At 36.1% G+C, this 19,101-nt stretch overlaps 1 protein-coding gene and 2 long non-coding RNA genes across 7 annotated transcripts; all 3 read right to left on the bottom strand.

Annotated features, from left to right (window-relative positions):
- Nucleotides 1–1,180: 1,180 nt before the first annotated feature.
- LOC113288377 lies at nucleotides 1,181–5,603 on the bottom strand. Of its 5 annotated transcripts, none has more exons than XR_003330600.1 (6): nucleotides 5,464–5,603; nucleotides 4,766–4,848; nucleotides 3,918–4,150; nucleotides 3,295–3,810; nucleotides 2,585–3,043; nucleotides 1,181–1,775 (listed from the first exon to the last, which is right to left on the bottom strand). It is a non-coding gene; the product is annotated as an uncharacterized LOC113288377 (long non-coding RNA). The 5 variants fall into 5 exon arrangements; XR_003330599.1 differs by having other exon boundaries at nucleotides 2,603–3,043; XR_003330605.1 differs by lacking the exon at nucleotides 1,181–1,775 and adding an exon at nucleotides 2,117–2,516 and having other exon boundaries at nucleotides 2,603–3,043.
- A 565-nt stretch (nucleotides 5,604–6,168) lies between these two features.
- Nucleotides 6,169–6,906, bottom strand: LOC113319529 (F-box protein At3g07870-like). Its single transcript, XM_026567807.1, has one exon. It carries the CDS (start codon nucleotides 6,904–6,906, stop codon nucleotides 6,169–6,171), a length of 738 nt encoding a protein of 245 aa, XP_026423592.1.
- Nucleotides 6,907–14,237: 7,331 nt separating this feature from the next.
- On the bottom strand, nucleotides 14,238–17,101 carry LOC113288372. Its single transcript, XR_003330591.1, has 3 exons — nucleotides 15,565–17,101; nucleotides 14,999–15,080; nucleotides 14,238–14,481 (listed from the first exon to the last, which is right to left on the bottom strand). It is a non-coding gene; the product is annotated as an uncharacterized LOC113288372 (long non-coding RNA).
- Nucleotides 17,102–19,101: the final 2,000 nt, after the last annotated feature.

Genomic DNA, 19,101 nt, shown 5'->3' with positions numbered 1-19,101 from the left:
GAAGAATCCTTCAGGTCTCTGAAATGGATTCTAAAGAGAGTATTTGGATCCTCATAATAACTAAAAGATGTATCATGCATGACTCTAACCGGAAAATCGAACCCAATTTACCTTAATCTCCTGTATAACGATGAAAAGAAAAGCTTCACGACGAATCAGTCACAATTTACCTTAATCTACTAGCAAATGTAGCAAACATTATAGACTTACAGTCTGAATTTCTTAGACCAGCTGTGGGCGGTATTCTTCAACGAGTAACTCAAGAAACCCTGATTTTTCAGTTTCAGCAAGTTTTCTGCTAAATTATCTCTATACTTAGCAAGGATGCGGCTTTCCGTAGCATGGATGCAAAAGTAAGGATAACCATTGGATGCCACCTCCTCAGTCATCCAGTTAGGAAGTAGTTCTCTCAAGATTGCAATATGTGCTCTAGCTTCTCTTGCAGTCCTTATGTCAAGACGGCTTGCAATTATCCTGCTAAGTATCTGTGCTGTGTGTCTAGGAGTACAACACCCAATCGCCCGAACTACAGAGTGGAAGGATTTCAATCGCCCTTTTCTTCATATCTTTGAGGGAGATTTTTGAAAAAAAAAATTGAACTCGCACTGCGAGTTCAAAAAGGAATTCGAAGCATCAAAAGCCATTGGATGTGGAGATGTGACATCATGACTTAACCACAGTTATATAATTAGATTTCTAAATATAACTGTGTTTAAATCTTTGGTCAGGTGATGTCATATCTCCATCATCCGGCGGCTGTGATGCTGTGAATTCTTCTTTGAACTCGCACTGCGAGTTCAAAATCTTTTCCGAGATTTTGGAACCTCAGTTGTTCCACGCCATTTCGTCAGTTTCTCTTCTCATTTGCTCAAACACGTCCACCTTAATTAATATCACCACTAGACAATGACGACGTGATCTTAGTGGGTGATGTCTGCCTGAGTAACTTTTTTGGTGGTGAATCAGCAGAATCATCATCTTCATGTGCACAGACTCTCTTTAGCCGGCCGGCGGTGTTAAAAAATCAGGTGTGGCAGCCATCGAGATTGCTGGAGATGAAAATTTTAGAAAGTTAGAGCTTCTTTGTGACAAAGGGCTCATATAGAAATTATATATCGTTAGCCCCTTTGGCATATACTAAGGCAATACTTTTGCACTGTGGCTAGCACTGACGCAGATATGGAGACGCGGCGGACACTACGCGTCCCTGTGCCAGTAATTCATAGAAACGTTGAAAATTGTTACTCAAAGTGCAACAGTTACAACACAATAAAACTTGAATCTACCACTAATGATGCTTCGATCCGAAAGTCTCCGTAGAAATTTATCCAACTCAAAGCAAACAAATAAAAATAACAAGAATCATAAGAAGTCCAAGATCTCGATGAGGCCGATCATCATGTTTCAATTGATTTCCTTTTTCTTGTCATTGGCTTCTTCAGTCTTCACATAAGTACCAGAACCAAGTGACACTAGACTGGTCACATATGCCACCGCTCCTTGAAAACTGCTGGCACCAGGAATCCTAATTCTTTTATCTGTACAAGTAGAATGCACGTGCGTTGCACGTCGGCAAACGCTAGCTTTTTCATATGTATTTTCACCATTTTCGCAGAAGTATGACATACCGCAATACCATCAAAACTTCAACTCTTTAAGTCAGCAAAATTCCTTGCAGATTGATGAAACCCCCTGTTACGCAATGATGTTCATCATGTTCACCTTCTTCTTCTTCCTCTGCAATCTATGATTAGATTAAGCATTCTCCAATGGACCTACAATACATATACGTGGCTTGAGTGATAATCATTCTTGTAGAATCATGAAGTAAGAATTACTAAGAGTTGTCATAGAGACACAAATGCTTAACTACAAAGGCTCAGCAACCCTGAATGATTCGACTGTCCCATGAATAAGGTCAATTGTGGTGAGACAGATCGACAGAGATAACCACAAAACTCTAGGTTGGTATTCTTGTCATAATTATATTCTTAGCAGTATGGCACTTTGGGAGTTGTAGATTTATGAGAGTGCACGTGCATTGGTGTACACTTTTTATACTTTCCCTACATCTACAAGTAGAGTGCACGTGCGTTGCACGTCCGCAAACGCTAGCTTTTTCATATGTATTCTTCATTTTCGCAAAACTATCACACAATCTTTAAGTCAACAAAATTCCTTGCAGCACTGACATTTTTCTTCTCCTATCTTCAATAGACCTACAATACATATATGTGGCTTTTGTGATTATGGTGATTCTTGTAGAATCATGCAGTAAGAAATACAAAAGAGTTTATGTAGAAACTCTGGTGCTTAGCTACAGAGGTCTGTGCCTGAGTGTCCAACTATCCCATGAAAAAGGCCAGTTGTGGTGAGACAGAGATCACCGCAAAACTCTAGGTAAGTATCCATTCGTCATGATTATATTATTGGCAATATGGCACTTGAGAGCTGTGGACTTATGGAGTGGACGTGCTTTGGTGTACGCTGTTATACTCTCAATTCAGAGTTAGTGCCTACAAATCAGCATCAAAGAAAGAAAAGTGATATCATTAATGACGGCAACAAAAACCTAGATAGGTACCTTGAAGCTGGAACTTACTCATCTTAGTCTCTCACATTTTTCTGCCTAGCTAGATACTGAATTCGCCTTTGCCAACGCTCATTTTATAGCAATTTCACCTCATCCAGCATGTTTTGTCGACGATTTATTTTGCCAACATGACACCTTTCTCTTTCAATAGCTTGTTATTCTTCGATCATCATGTTTCTTCGAGTGGCAAAACAACTTTGGGATGCATCCATCTCTGTTTGGGTTCCTTATATACAGCAGCGCGCCAAATCCATCCAAATGCAAATATCAAAATAATAATGACAATACAGAATCTCTCAATTCAAATTACTGTCTCTTGACCACTGTTCTTCAACAATATGGGTAGGTTGGTTCTTAGAACTTCAATTTTGTCCAAGAATGATATCATTCAACAACATCCGCAGTTGAAGTTAAAGATCGTCGTCAAAGTAAAGCATCAATCTCAGTCACCTGAATTTTGTATATAATTTATTAAACAGTAAGTAAATGTGAATTATTCCTAACAAAATCAAATATGCTAGACATAGGCATGTAAAGAAAGAAAACTTATAGAGGAATTTCATCAAACATGTTTTCTGCACAACACTCTGTCAAGGGATCAGCCATTCTCCCATACAAAGTGTCGGACTTCTGGGGTGGCATGAGAAAACTATGCCGAAAAATAAATGAAACAATTTGACTTTTCAAAATAGAAAACTTACCTGATGACAATGGTGACGTATCAGTGAACCCAAACTGGAACTCGATTTGGGTGGAGATGAGAATCATCAATTGAGTTGACCTAGAATATGTTTGGGGTAGAAAATTAAATCAATCTAAACTTGATTTGAGGGAGGAGATGAATTGAAACAAAATCAGAGAGATGAGAATAGTGGATTTAATCGAAAAAGAATAGTGGATTGATGTTGGGAGCAGAGGGATGAGAAAGAAAAGAAGAGAAAGAGAGCGGAGAAGAGAATGAAGGCTGGGAAAGTGGGAAATTAAGGAAAGAAAAGAAAAAAATGGACGGCTGTGGTTGGAGTTGAAGATAATCCAACGGCTGATGGAAAAAACGGGTTACATTGAAAAACACGTTTGGTGTACGAAAGGTACAGGTACACCAAAAATGGCTAGTGTTTTGAGTTCAAGCTTGTTGCCATTAAAGAGGGGGAGATGTAATAAAGAAATTCTGACTGTATAATCATCGAACACTTCCATTGCAGAGTTAGTGCCTAGGCCTACAAAATAGTACCTCAAAAATTAGTGCCTAGGCCTACAAATCAGTACCAAAGAAAGAGAAGTGATATAATTTATGAAGGCAACCAAAACCCAGATAGGTACATACCGTACATTGAAGATGGACCTTACTCATCTTATTTAGTCTTTCATGATTTCTGTTTTCCACATTTTGCTGCCTGCCTGCTTAGCTCTATACTGATATCGCCTACGCTATTTTGTAGCAACTTCACCTCATCCGTCATGTTTTATCGACGATTTATTTTGCCAACAACACACTTTTCTTCTTCAGTAGCTTATTGTTCATCGGTCATCATGTTTCTTTGAGTGGGATGTATCCATCTGTGTTTCGGGTTATACAACAGGATGCATCAAACCAAATCAATCCAAATGCAAATATCAAAATAATAATGGCAATACAGAATCGCTCAATTCAAACCACGGTCTCTTGACCACTGCTCTTCAATAATATGGGTTTATTCTTAGAATCAAATGTTTCTCCAAAAATGATATCATGCAAATGGGAAGTAAAGTATCAAATCAATCCCAATAATCTGAATTTTATTTACATAATTAACAAAATCTCGTGTTTTGCTAAACTGATGATTGCACTATCACCTTCATTTGTTTATAATTTATGTGAGAATAAGTAAATGTGAATTCTTTCTAACAAAATCACTTTACATGATTACATCACTTTATATGAATTAACAAAGTTATTACCGAAGTACACTAACGTAGTCATTAAAACAAAAATGACTTTCATAGAAATTTCATCAAACATGGTTTGTGCACAAAATTGTCACAGCCATTCTCCACATATTAAGTGTCACACTTTTGTGATGGCATGATAAATATTATTGCACTAAATTTAAGCTTCACACTACATAATTGGGTATCTTAAAGATGCAAGTGGTAAGCTAGACACAAAAGGAGATAAAAGAGCAGTTAATTAACCTCAATATTAGTGGTCTGTAAAATCCCCTGTTACCATGAAGCTTATGCATATGGGCACTTCACCAGCTCCCTCATCTGGATACCTACAATGTTTCATTTGTAAAATCTGCATCAGACATAACAATTACGAAACCAAATAATGAATATAAGAGTAATCCAAAAAAACCCTATTTAATAAAATCCCCTGTTACCAAAGCTAACTAAAAAGCTTATTCAATTGAATTCAGTATGATTGAACACAAATAATCTTTTACCTAAAAATTTAGAGATTCATAAATAGATATCACCTGAATTCAATTGAACCCAATTGAACACAAATAGTCTTTTACCTAAAAAGCTTATTCAATTGTATCGAACTAAAAACCTATTTTCCGATACATATATACAAAGGTACGAAAATAGATATTAAGATTGAACACAAACCCTTCAAAATCATTGATAAACACATGTGAGATAAAATCCCCCAAATTGACAAAAACCCTAGAATTTCAGATTACAAAAATCAAACAATTTGAGAACTGTTGAATACCTAATAGAGGAAGTGAAAAACAACCAACTCAATACTTCATCTCCGTGATTGATTCAGTTGCAGGGATGGGTATTAAGAATTATCGTTGTTTAGAAGAGATTCAGTTGTAGGGATGGGTTTTATGAATTTTCGTTGTTTAGAAGAAAAAGAGATGAGAAATCTTGCATACCTAATCGAGGAAGTGAAAAGAAACCAACTCAATCCATGATCTCCATCATTGATCGTCTGCAAATCGCTTAAAATGTAGGTTGTTTTTCATTTCAGTTGCAGAATTTTCAGTTAGAAGAGAAAGAGAGCGGAGAAAATAAGAGAAAGAAAAGAAATAAAATGAACGGCTGTGGTTGGAGATGAAGATAATCCAACGGCTGATTAAAAACACGAATTATACGTTTGGTGTAAGAAAAATACCGCGGTACACCAAAAAAAACTTACAGGGTGTTAGTCCTCAAGGGAGTTTGGGGAGTTGGGTGTAATTAGGTTTTTTCTGTTAGTCGTATGGGAATTCGAATGAGTCTATCAAAATCCCCGTTAGTCGTGGGAGAGCTTAGAAGAGTCTCCCAAACTCCCTAGAAAACCCTGTTAGTCGTGGGGGAGTTTGAAAGAAGCTCTTAAACTCCCTGTTAGTGGGAAAAAATAGAATGCTAGGGAATTGGGTTTTTTTGGAGAGTTCTAGGGAGTTTAAGTGTATTTTTGCCTCACTTCAAATCTCTCAAAAGAGTAGAGATTTTGGGAGAGTCTCTCAAACTCGGTACACTCAAAACACCAAACTCTCTCAAACTCCCTAAACTCTCTTACACTCCCTCAAAATCCCCAAGATCTAAAATACATTAAGCTCCCCCAAACTCACTCGTGGACTAACCCCCTGTTAGTGTTTTCAGTCGGGCTTGTTGGCATTAAACAGGGGGAGATTATGATTTGGATCATAATAAACTAAACCATCATCAGTATAGAAAAGAATCTCATTGTTCTGAAACTCACAAATCACCTCCAAATCACTGGTTTCAGTAATGGACTTCAGTGTAATTGTAAACCTTTTTGTCCACGATTCTTTTACTCCATATTCCTGCATCACCCATACATCGACTTTAACACCATAAGTTTTATGAAGTATGCAAATGCACCCTCCTAACGCAGCCACACTATTACTATCAATACTATGATGATCGCATTCTACTAGATGTAGCATGGGCCCTTCCAATCTTGCAACCTCCTTGAATGTCTCATTCGCCATATCAAAAGATACAATAGCTACATAATACTCACTCTTCTTGTCGGCCGACCAATGGAGAGCTCCATTAACAACCACCTCAGGTTTTGTTCCACTATAGAAGTAGTAAGGCATATCCTGACACTCATAGGTTCTCCATGAATTTGATCCTAATGTGTAGATCTCCACTCTGGATTCTGATCTGACCCAAGAGACTTCGACTTCATCAGAATTTGGTATAGATCTAAATATCTGAATTACAAACTCATCCTCATAACCATCAGAACTATCAATAGGTGTATGAACTTCGGAAACTCTTACCAATTTGAAATCATCAATCTTGTCGTCATAACCAAACCCATACAATCCCTGATCCGTATTGCTATTTTCGGAATTTGGCGGCATAGGTATCTTCTTGTATTCCTTGGTTGAGGGATTCCAAATGCAAATGTCATCCTTATTATAAGGGTCTCTAGTGTTTGATAGCAAACCAAGCCATCACAAGAACCCAAAATAGTTAAAGAATCTGAAGCTAGGATCGGGTGATCCATCTCAACAGCCTCACCAGATGGTGTACCTGTTGCAGATGATAAATTGGAAGATAATGAATTGTAATCCGGTGAGCAGAATGTCCCGCGTTTATTGTTACCATACAAGCAACAGTGCACCATAAGGAAAGTGTTTTTTTTCTTGATGGTATGCTGAAGGTGCATTTTAATAAAACGAGGAGAAGAGAACATATTGCACCAAGGTTTGCATACAGACTTGAATCGCAAGATACTTTTCACGGGTAATCTAACAAAGATTTCTTTCTTCACCTCCTTTGGAAGACTTGACATCTCTTCTTCTTCTTGAGGTTTCTAAGAATTTTTTCTAAAATGAAGAAAGAGAGTTTTCCTAAGGATAAGAAGCAATAAAGTTTAAAATCAATCTCCAATTTGATGGTTTATATAATAGGTTCTATGAATCATTCTGTATGGAAAGTCATTTTTTTGGTAATAATTAAAATCTTTAACGCGTAAAAAACAAAAATACATTATGCATGAATCATCGTATTGATAAGTCTAAGATAGATATGGAAAAAATCACAAAGTTTATCTAGCCAGGTAAGAATTTTCAAACATGCAGTACCGGGTATTAAATTGTCAGATCATATAAATCCACACAACACGGCGCATATCTTTGCCTTGCTTTCTAAAACTTATTGCAACTGCTCAGGATCAAAGTCTGCGGGCATCCAACTCAAAATCAATTGGCAATGAGTGGAGAGGCCCTAAGGGATTATAAACCGCAGGATCTTAGATGCCTAGACAATGTGGGACTAATAATCTCAACATGCGCCCTCAAGTGTAACCTCGTTGGGTCAAACACGTGGACAATTAAATCGGGTGACGCGGAGTAAAGGCGCGGTCAAAGACTCGTCGCAAATAGCCTGCTCTGATACCATATTAAAGTTTGCGGGCATCCAACTCAAAACCAATTGGCAATGAGTGGAGAGGCCCTAAGGGATTATAAACCGCAGGATCTTAGATGCCCAGACAATGTGGGACTAATAATCTTAGGGTTTATTAACACATAATTAGCTTCATTTTTATCCTCTAGTGTAATTACTCATGAAATATCCTGTCCACATACACCTGAGAAAAATGGTGTTGCTGAATCTAAACACAGGCACTTAGTTGATGTTGGAAGAATCTTTCTTATACAATCAGGTATTTCTGAATCTTATTGGGTTGAGGAATTCACAATAGCTAACTATACTATTAATAGGCTTCCTACTAGGTCCATTGGAAACAAATCACCATTTGAGGTTTTATTTCATCAATCTCCTGATTATAAGTTTCTCATATCATTTGGTTGTCTTTGTTTTCCTTGGATAAACCCATATGCTCCTCATAAATTAGCTCCTAGAAGTGCATCTTGCATTTTCATTGGTTACAGCCACAATCACAAGGGGTATGGGTGTCTTGAAATAACTACTGGAAAAATTTATATATCAAGACATGTAACTTTCAATGAATCTGTGTTTCCACTCAAAGTTACACAAGTATCTACTTCATTGACTAGTTCTGGTCCATCAACACCTACTGCTTCTTCTACAACTCAACATGTCACTTCTGTACCAACAACTACTGCCTCCTATGCAGCTCAGCCTGTCACTGATATGTCTACTGCAACCTTACAATCTGTTGATTTTTCATCTGAAGTTCAATCTGAAATTTTACCTTGTGCACCTGATTCACTTGATTCCTCTACAATTGTTACTTCTGTGACAAATAATCACTCCATGCTTACTAGAGCCAAAACGGATATTTTCAAACCTAAAGTCTACTCTACTTTGCATTCTTTATCTTCTTCTTTACAGGCAAGGAAATCTCCTTCTCTTACAACATGCTTCATTCAAGCAATTAAGCATCCAGAGTTGCTTTACATGAAGAACATGATGCTCTTAAAGCTGCAGGTACATTCCCAATTGTTCCTCCTCATCCTTCTCAAAATGTGGTAGGATGCAAATGGGTTTTTAGAGTTAAACAAAAACCAGATGGTACTATAAACAAGTTTAAAGCCAGATTAGTTGCTAAGGGCTTTCATCAACAAGAGGGTTTAGATCACACAGAGACATTTAGTCCAGTTGCTAAACATGCTACTATTAGAGTTATCTTATCTCTTGCTGTCAATTTTAATTGGACCATTACTCAACTTGATGTGAGTAATTCATTTTTGTATGGGGACTTTACTGAGGATGTCTACATGCTTGAGCCACCTGGTTTTGTGGATCCAGCTCATCCAAATTATGTATGTAAGCTTTATAAAGCTCTTTATGGATTGAAGCAAGCTCCAAGATCTTGGTATGAAAAGTTGCTCAATGTGCTTGTCTCTTTTGGGTTCACTATTTCCACTGCAGATTCTTCTCTCTTCATTCAAAAGCTTGGTTCTAGACTCACTCTAGTTTTGATATATGTGGATGATATCCTTGTTACTGGTAGCTCTCAGGAATTTTGTTCTGAGTTTATTCAACATCTTCAGCAGCACTTTCCTATTAAAGATTTGGGATATGTTCATTACTTTCTAGGTCTGGAAATCAAAAGAAATGCCAACTGTTTGTTCATGTCTCAGACTAAGTATGCATTGGATTTATTGGGTAAGTTTTATATGGGTGGAGCAAAACCTTGTTCTTCTCCTCTACCTGCTCATGGCAAACTTGTAGATGCTTCTGGGTCTTTTCTACCTGATCCTACTCCTTACAGGTCACTGGTTGGTGCTCTGCAATATTTAACTTGGACCAGACCTGAAATTAGTTTTGCAGTCAATCAGGTATGTCAACATATGCAACATCCTACATCTGATCATCTTATTGTAGCTAAGAGAATCCTCAGGTACATTAAGGGTACTTTGGATTATGGCATTTTGTTTAGTAAATGATTATCTGCAGTTCATGGATTTAGTGATGCAGACTGGGCTGGTGATCCAGATACCAGAAGAAGTACTGGTGGTTATTGTTTGTTTTTTGGCTCTAATCCTATATCTTGGTCAAGCAAGAAACAAGCTTCTTTTGCTAGATCCTCAACTGAAGCAGAATACAGAAGTCTAGCTAACTCTGCGGCTGAGATTTTATGGCTTTGCAAACTGCTTCATGAGCTGTATATTCTTCTACCATCTTCTCCTACTTTATTGTGTGATAATCAAAGTGCTATCTCATATGCTTCAAATCCTGTATTTCATTCAAGGATGAAGCATTTGGCTTCAAATCCTCAATAGATTTCTCCTTTGTGCTGGTGGTGTCTTTTTGACCCTTGGCTATCCTACATATAGCCAGATAGATTTTTCGCTCAACTGATAACGACATGGCGTGTTTTGGACCCTCATTTCCTGGTTACCATGAATTTAGCTCGATAAATTTATTCTTAAAAATAAAAATAAGGTAATGTGTCCATGTAGATACGGACAATCGGGCATGTGTATTCACTCAAAATTGGAGTGCACTCTTTTAAGACTCATAATAGTGCTGTTAGAGGGAAAAAAAGTCATATATATATATATATATATATATAGGTGAGTACCCCAATGAGTCATACCGATCAAATCAATTAGAAACATCTCCTCAGAGAATATTTACGAATCTCTATAATATATGATGCTTTTTCACCTCTTCCTCGGTTCCCACTTCCTACTAACATGTGAGATCACTCTCTATAACAGTGATTTCTTTGTTAATATCAGAAGAAGTATTCATCACTGAATCAGTCATCACTGCTCAGCAGCAAAAAATATAGGGGCTAATGGAAGAAATTATTTCCTCTTGCTCAAATGTAAGCCTCTCTCTAACTTCATGGGTTCTGTTTTTTAGATCCAGAAATCTCTTTCATTTTTAAACAATGGGTTTTTGTTCAAATTCCGGAAATTGGAGTTTTGAAATTACAACACCAATGTAAACTTGTCAACATCAACCCAAGGGAAATAAAATTCCAGCTCATTCTCGACTTCTTCAATGGGTGTTCTAAGACATCTTGTGATGTAGAACATCTCTGAGAATTCTCTAGAAGCTTCTTACTTGCTTATCAAGTTTGAGACTTCCTGTTTTATTCTTTTTCGAATTACTGTTTTTAGTGCTTTCCTATTTTTAGAATTCTTTTTCATGTCTATATAAACAGGCTTAGTTCATTCTTGTTAGACAATTCAATTATCATCAAGTTATTAAACAAACTCTGTTCAGAGCAATAAATCTCCTTATCTTTTCCAAAACTAAGAGCCTGTTTGGTACAGTTTTCAAAAATAGTTTTCGAAAATAGTTTTCCACTGTTTTAAAAACATACCCTTTTTTCCTTGCTTTCATTTTCTAAAAATTGTTTGGTAAACTGTTTTTGAAAACAAGGAAAATCAACTAAATCGGATTAAATGTAAAGATTCGTCTAAGAGATAGTGATACTAGCCATGACTCACTTGCAGTCATTCCTCTAATATCTTACTTTGTTCTGAAAAGAAAAAAAGAACCAAGAAAATAAAAAGAGAAAACACATAAAACAATAATTTGTTGTTTTCATTTTTTTATTTTCAAAAACAGAAAACAGATAAAAAACATTTTCTGAAAATGTCCCTACCAAAAGCATTTTGTCCTGTTTTCTGTTTTCTCTGTTTTTAAAACAGAAAACTGTTTTTGAAAACTATAGCAAACAGGCTCTAATATTTTCATCTGTTTCTCATCATATTCTTCTTTTCTCATCACTTGTAACCTCCGTGTTGCATTCTTCCTATTCGTTCTACATTAAGTGGCATCGAGCCAACGTTTTGAGATTCTTATCTCAAAACAGATCCTCAATTCGCTTCCGCAACTCAAAAAAAAAAAAAAAAAAAAAAAAGACAACCTAGTTTTCGTTTTCAGAGAATTTGTTTCTATAGCTGAACAAATCACTAGAGCTGAGTTTACATAGGCAACAGATAAGTTAGATCAACTTGACAAGAATGTTACAAGTATGCAAAGTATATTAGAAGATATACAAAAGAAGATGAACATTAGAGATAAGTATGACGGTGGAAAAAAATCAGAAGGTGAAGAAAAATTTGATGCAGAGAACAAGTCACATGAAGAAGGAAAGAATTCTAGATCCGGATATACATCACGCGAAGAAAAGAAGTATTATGTTCACCATGATACTCGCAACTCAGAAGGAGTAAAAAGAAATAATAATAGACAACATGACAGAGAAAACTACCAATCTTACAAAAAGTTTGATAACTCCCGATATAGCAGCAGTGAAGACGAAGCTGAAGACTATCTAGAGAGAAATTGGAATGGAGAAAGACTTACACGAACAAATCAAAACTCTTCTGGCTCTCTACCTGATTATAAGCTTAAGACTGATTTTCTTACGTTCTGTGGCAGGTTCAAAATAGAAGAGTTGTTAGACAGGTTCTATGAAGTTGAATCTTTTTTCGACTTTACGGATGTACCATAACGAATTCAGGTGAAGCTAGTAGCTTACAAACTCAAGGGAGGAGATGCTGCTTGGTGGTATAAAGTTGGTGAAGATCGTAAAAATTTTGGTAAACCACCAATTAAGTCTTGGAGAAGAATGAAGGATCTCATAAGCGATATATTTTTACCAAGAGACTACAAACAATAACTTTTCATTAAGCTTCAAACTTGTCGACAATGAACAAGGTTAGTAGACGAGTATGTATATGAATTTTACAGTCTAATAGCGCGTAATGAGATTAAAGAAAGTGATGAACAACTTTTAGCAAGGTTTATTGAAGGTTTGAACCGAGTGATTCAAGAAGGAATGACTCAGACAGTTTACACCATGGATGAAGCAATACAACAGGCCGTCAGAATTGAACGTCGAGTTTTTGGTTCTGCAAAGTTTCCTGTTAAAAAAAGTCCAAAATATCAAGGTAACTTGAGAACTTTTCCTTCATACTATAATTACAGTGAGAGCTCATCTTATCAAGATGAAATCCTTGGTAGACAACAATTTCGATCTACCAATTTTACTAATTCTCCAACACCAAAAAATCCTTCACCTATTCTTCTTATTCCTCCTGAGTTTCAGTTTGTACAACAATCTCAACCTACCACTTCCATACCAAGTAATACCTCCAATACCCAATCCGCAAATGAAAACCAAGTATCTTTTCCTCCTCAAAAAAAAACCTAAATCCGTACGCTAAATTTAGAGGAGAAAAATGTAATAAGTGTCATATGTCGGGTCACACATTATCTGAATGTCGTCGAATTCATGGCTTAGTACAGGGTAATCAAGAGGATTTGCACAAGCATAATGGTTTGGTTCAAGATTATACTAAGGAGTCCTAAGAATCTGATGTTTATGAGACTATAGATGCAGATGAAGTTGGTCAGATGTATGGGGATCATTACATTGGAGTAATACGACCATTATTACTATCTCAACCTTCTCATTCTCAACGTAATAGTATTTTCAGAACTAAATGTTCTCTTGGTAGGAAAATAATTGATATAATTATAGACAGTGGAAGTATGGGTAATTATATAGCTGCAGATGTAGTTAAGAATTTGGGTTTACCAGTGACTCCACATCCTCAACCTTATTCTGTTGGTTGGGTAAACAATAATTCTTCTCAAGATATTACTCAGCAGTGTCTTGTTAAGTTTTCGTTCATTGGTTATGAAGATGAAGTCTTATGTGATGTAATCAATATGAATACAACACATTTGCTTCTTGGCAGACCTTGGCAATACGATATACGTGCTGTTCATAATTGTTTTGAGAACACGTATACGTTCTATAAAAATGGGAAGAAAAAGGTTCTGGTTCCTTCAAAGTCTGTCGTAGTCTATAAAGAACACGGTGATGGGAAGACTAGTGCTTTGGTGGATTCTATTCTCAAATCTTTACATTCTCAAACACTAAGTTCGCATGAAATCTTTAAACCAGAGGTGGATCTCCTTTACCTAATTTTCCTCATTATCGTCTGAGTCCTACTGAGCATGAAATACTTCAAGGTCAAGTTAATGAGTTACTACAAAAGGGTATTATCAGGCTAAGTAAGAGCTCTTGTTCAAGTCCGGCATTCTTAGTAACCAAAAAATATGGTGGTTGGAGAATGTGCATTGATTGCAGAGCCGTTAATAGGTTACTATTCCATATCGATTTCCAATTCCAAGACTGGATGACATGATTGACATGTTGGTTGGTGCAAAATGTAGCGCCCCATAAGCTAGCAGCTAAATAATCCAAGAGATTAACTAACTAAAGAGACACTAAAATCTTAATCATTTACTTAAACATTTAATTAAGAAATCTGCTACAAAACATAACCCAAAACTAACCCCGCTCAGAAATAGATATATATACAAGGAATCCTCTCAAATGATACACATACAATAGTCATCTGGTTTACGAATATAATATGCATCATAATAAACATAGCAGAAACAATCTAAATAACGTAGTCAACTCCTCTAAGCTTTCGCTGCGCTACTCTGATCTGTCTCTGAAACTGAAAGTGGGAATGGGTGAGCACATCATCCCTAAAAAGGGTGCCCAACAGGAATAACATTTAACTTTAAAGAAATCATGAGCAAGATTTGGAAAACAATTCATGCTTTCCCAAACAACAAAGTGACTAAGTCACTGGAAATGGACAACATGTATATGGACAAACTCCTTCTTTAAACTAAGTATAATAGTGAATGCCAAATTCCACACCTAATAGGTAATATTGCGTGCCAAATTCCACACCTCATAAGCATAAAAGCTGAAAGTAAATAGATATAAATACGAAGGAGCGCATCCTATATACCACAGGTGGAAATGCTTATTTCCCAAAACAATTCATAATGACAAACATTACAAGTCCTTTCCAATTCATGGAAAGATTCAAAGAATTCAGAACAATCATAATACAAAATAAACAATGTACGAAAAGCACAAATAGACAATGCATGAGTTTGTTAAACATAAATTTTTGTAAAAGAAACAAACAATCGTTTCAAAAGAGTTAAAAATATTCCCACCTCTTTTGATGATAATCCACGCCTACCTCGAGATCCACGATCCACTAGATCATCCTTCGAATCGCTCGTTGTTAATAAATAACTGTTAATCATACAAACACTCTAAGAATCGAGCCAAAATGGGTAACACAAGATTATACAAGTTTATCTAATGGTTCTAAGCCCAAGTACACTAAACTAGTCCAATAATCCAAGGCCTAATCTAACTGGTCAACTAACAGTCAACGTTTGGTCAGAAGGAGTCAACTAACAGTCCACGTCAAGTCAAAGTACAGGGTCAATGGTCAGATAGTCCACCGAGTCAAACAAGAATCGGTCTGGTCAACTCGTCAAGATAGGGAAAATCGGTGAACTCAGTCAAACATCTGACTAGCTAAACAGATTATGGGCATGAGCCCCTTGCACATGCCAAAGGCACTACTACACCTGCAACTCTCACACCATGTCAACACTAACTGGCCTAACTGTATACATTATAACATTACATAAATTCTTCATTCATGACAACTCCGTAATTCACTTTAATCAAACTTAATAATTCATTTGAGATTACAAGTTCAGTTTACCTGAAATGTAGCTGCAATCGCAAGCTTTAACTGAATCACTAACTACAATCCTATATCAACCATTTTCAGAATTCACTATAGCCACATCACTACTAAGCTGCCACAGAACAATCAACACTTTCACTTCTTTCACAGATCAACAACACTACAACTCCCTGCGGCACCACTGTCACTGCATACCATCATCTTTATTCCGTTTCTATTTAATCCAGACACAACCATTGTGACTTAAACTCTACAACATCATAAATTGCAGCCACTTCACGTATACAATTACATTCCATAGCGTTCCCATTCCAGCACACATACATACAATTCAAGAAGCACTTCACAATTCAACCATCTCCCAATCCAACTCATTCACAACCATCCTTACCCTCTTCTTGTCCTGAGCCACTAACAACTTCACCTGCAACAGCTCATATCCTCAACTACCCACAATACATCATCATATTCACTAGATCAACTCCTTCATCAATTCATACAGATTTAAACACAACTTAAATTGCAATTGCGGTTGTAATATCATTACCAACTTCTTCTATACCAACATCATCTCAACTCAAATAATATCCATCTTCATTACCACCAGTACAACAACATCAACAAGTATGCAATACTCCTTACATACATTAACTACAATCACATCTTAACTCATTTCAACTCTAATATCATAAACAACCTCATAAATCAAAACTGAAATGAACAACAAAACTAGTTTGCTGAGATAAAACAATTACCTCAAAATAACTTCCCTCAAGCAACTGAATCAGATTCTACTTCTCACTCTGATTTTGATTCACCAACATATCTCAAGACTGCTCAGGACTCATCAACACAACTCAAACCATACCCAAAATCTTCAACCCGTCACTGGTTCTCAATTAAACTCCAATTCAAATCTCAAACCTTCATTAAAACAGAACCAAACCCTAATTATCAATTCCAAACTATTCCTCAACCTCAAATTCCAATTCAGATAAAACCCATCTTTAGTAACATCCTATTCATCACTAATTAAACTTCTATTAAATCTTCTGAGAAACCCTGATTATCTTTAATCTCAAATTCAACTCAAAACAGCAATCAAACTCTTCAATTTCTTCCGTAACATATTCAATCGAACAAGCTCATCTGTTAAACCTATCCAATTCTTCTTAATTCACCACTTGAATCGAATCTTAATTCAATTTCCGGGAAAACCTTAATCTTCTCAAATCTTCACTAAATTCCTAAATCAACAGTTAATTCTTCTCACTTGTTTTAAACAAGAAAAACTCATCATCAATTAATCGACTTCATACTCAAATCCAGTTAATTCTTCAATCACTTTCATTTTCCAGAAAACCCTAACTTCAATTCATAGCAGAATCAATCCTCTTCATCTCGTGCCACAACATCATCATCATCATCTTCTACTTAACATGTTCTACTTCTTCAATTAAATATCTCAAATCGAACTCTGAGAATCGCCGGAGGCGAGAAACAGAAGAAGAAAAGAAAGAATAAACCAGAAGAAAGAAGAAGAAGAAGAAGAAGAAATGAGTATGAGAGAAATCAATTCTTCTCGATTGGTTTTGGTACATAAGACCCACGGGAAACACTAAACACATACTATCAGCGATAAGGGGAGACCGGTCGGTCAAATGGCAAAAAGACTAATTTGCCCTTTATGATAATCTGATGATTTCTTCTTCGTCCAGTATCCGAACTACACGTTCGAGTAGTCCATTCCGCGTAACTTGTCGAGATCTATCCAGCGATACTAGTTTCGTATCCAAATTGTTGTTAGATTAATTCCTATTAATTAACGTTCGTGCTGAACTAAGCGAGTCATTATCGTCTAATTCGTCCCTTAACTGGTCTAATAGCGTTGACGAACTTCAGGGTCTTTACATTCTCCCCACCTTATAGCATTTTCGTCCTCGAAAATCAAACCCTCCTTCTGTCTTCATCAGAAACTCCCCGCCTTATAGAATAATCCATCTCTTGTCTGTGCGCAAACTAAACAAAACAAAGCACAAATCTATATGGCTTTCTACAACTAAAATTTGTGGCTTTAGGCTCAAAATACTAATTTCCATTTACATAGGTTACTGGTTCTAATTACGGGAGCATACTCTATAATAATGTTTCTAAGTAAAAATTGGGATCTATCAGTTCACTAATAGAAGCAAGTCTCCCTTCCATGCCTAGTGATACCAGAATGCAGTTGCCCTGTCTAGGTTCATGACGCCTGACAATGCCTACTACGTAACAAGTATCACCTGAACACATCAGAATTACCAACCTCACTATTCCCCAGTGCTGGATTAACTAACTATTAATTCATTAAGATTAATTAATTTTCTAAACTATTAACGTAACCGGTGTAAGTCTTATAAATTCACTACCAGCTTAATTACTCAAGTTCTAATATCAACTGTGTTTTTATTCTCATTATTCTTAATTTGATAATCCAATTGTTACACTAAGTCTTAAATTTTAAATAGGATTTTACGTTCACGTAAAGATTGACATAGTAGGTTTTATTGATTCATATGAAATCCGTATACTATATGTTATTAAATACTGATGTTGATAAATTAATATAATTTAAACTCAAGTCTACATAAAATTATATCATATCTTAAAACAGTCTTTAGATTTTGCTATTAATGTAAATTATCCTATTAATATACGAATTTTTTTCTTCTTTAATTTTAATATTACTTTAAGCGTCAGAATTCTATTATTACTATTTCATGTATATTTGTTTCATTTTAAAGATGAGATATTTTGTAAAAGGGTCGTAACTTTAATGCCTAATTAGGGTTTGGGTCGAAGAAGATACACTTGATGCAATAGGGTCGTAGGCTAACTTTGATCGTCTGATTTTTTACTAAAATACCCTCGTTAAATAGTCATATGACATTCTATCTCCACACCAGTCTGACACTTGACCAAGTTACTTAGACATTTCATCGAACACTTTACGGACAGAAAATGGTGTAATTGAGAAAAAGATCCTGTTAAATTTGTAGGTGAGACTAGGAAATTTCATCCATTTACATAAAGCTAAAATGCCTGGTATTGGGTTCAATTTCCTCACCCAACTTATCACCAGCTTTCATGTGGAGGAGAAGGTGATTTCCATTGATAAATGACAAAACGGTGAGAGTTTAAAGATGAACCAGTTGCAGACTAAATATACCGTACTAAGAAGGATTGATCTTTAACACATAAAAGTAAGAAAAGTGCTCTGCATTACGAGGACCACAAATATTTCTCAAAAGATCCCTCTTCTTGTTTCTCTTCTTCTCTGAGGTGTTTTCGGGAAGATTGCACCTCCCTTCCCTCTGCCTCTAGTTAATTCTTCTTTTCTCAAACCCAAATTTCCTATGTTATTATCGAACTATTGTACTCTCAATTTGATCTAATCTTCACATCCTCTTGGATTAATTCTTAACTATCTTTTTCTAATCTTTTGTTCTGCTATTTTTTTCTTTTCTTTCTTTTTTGTATCTGCTAGTACTTGATTATTAGGTTTGTAATCTT

Source organism: Papaver somniferum, chromosome 1, assembly GCF_003573695.1.
Source record: "Papaver somniferum cultivar HN1 chromosome 1, ASM357369v1, whole genome shotgun sequence".
Lineage (NCBI taxonomy): Eukaryota > Viridiplantae > Streptophyta > Magnoliopsida > Ranunculales > Papaveraceae > Papaver > Papaver somniferum.
The sequence above is the reverse complement of the archived record's forward strand: the minus strand, read 5'-3'. Positions and strand labels throughout refer to the sequence as shown.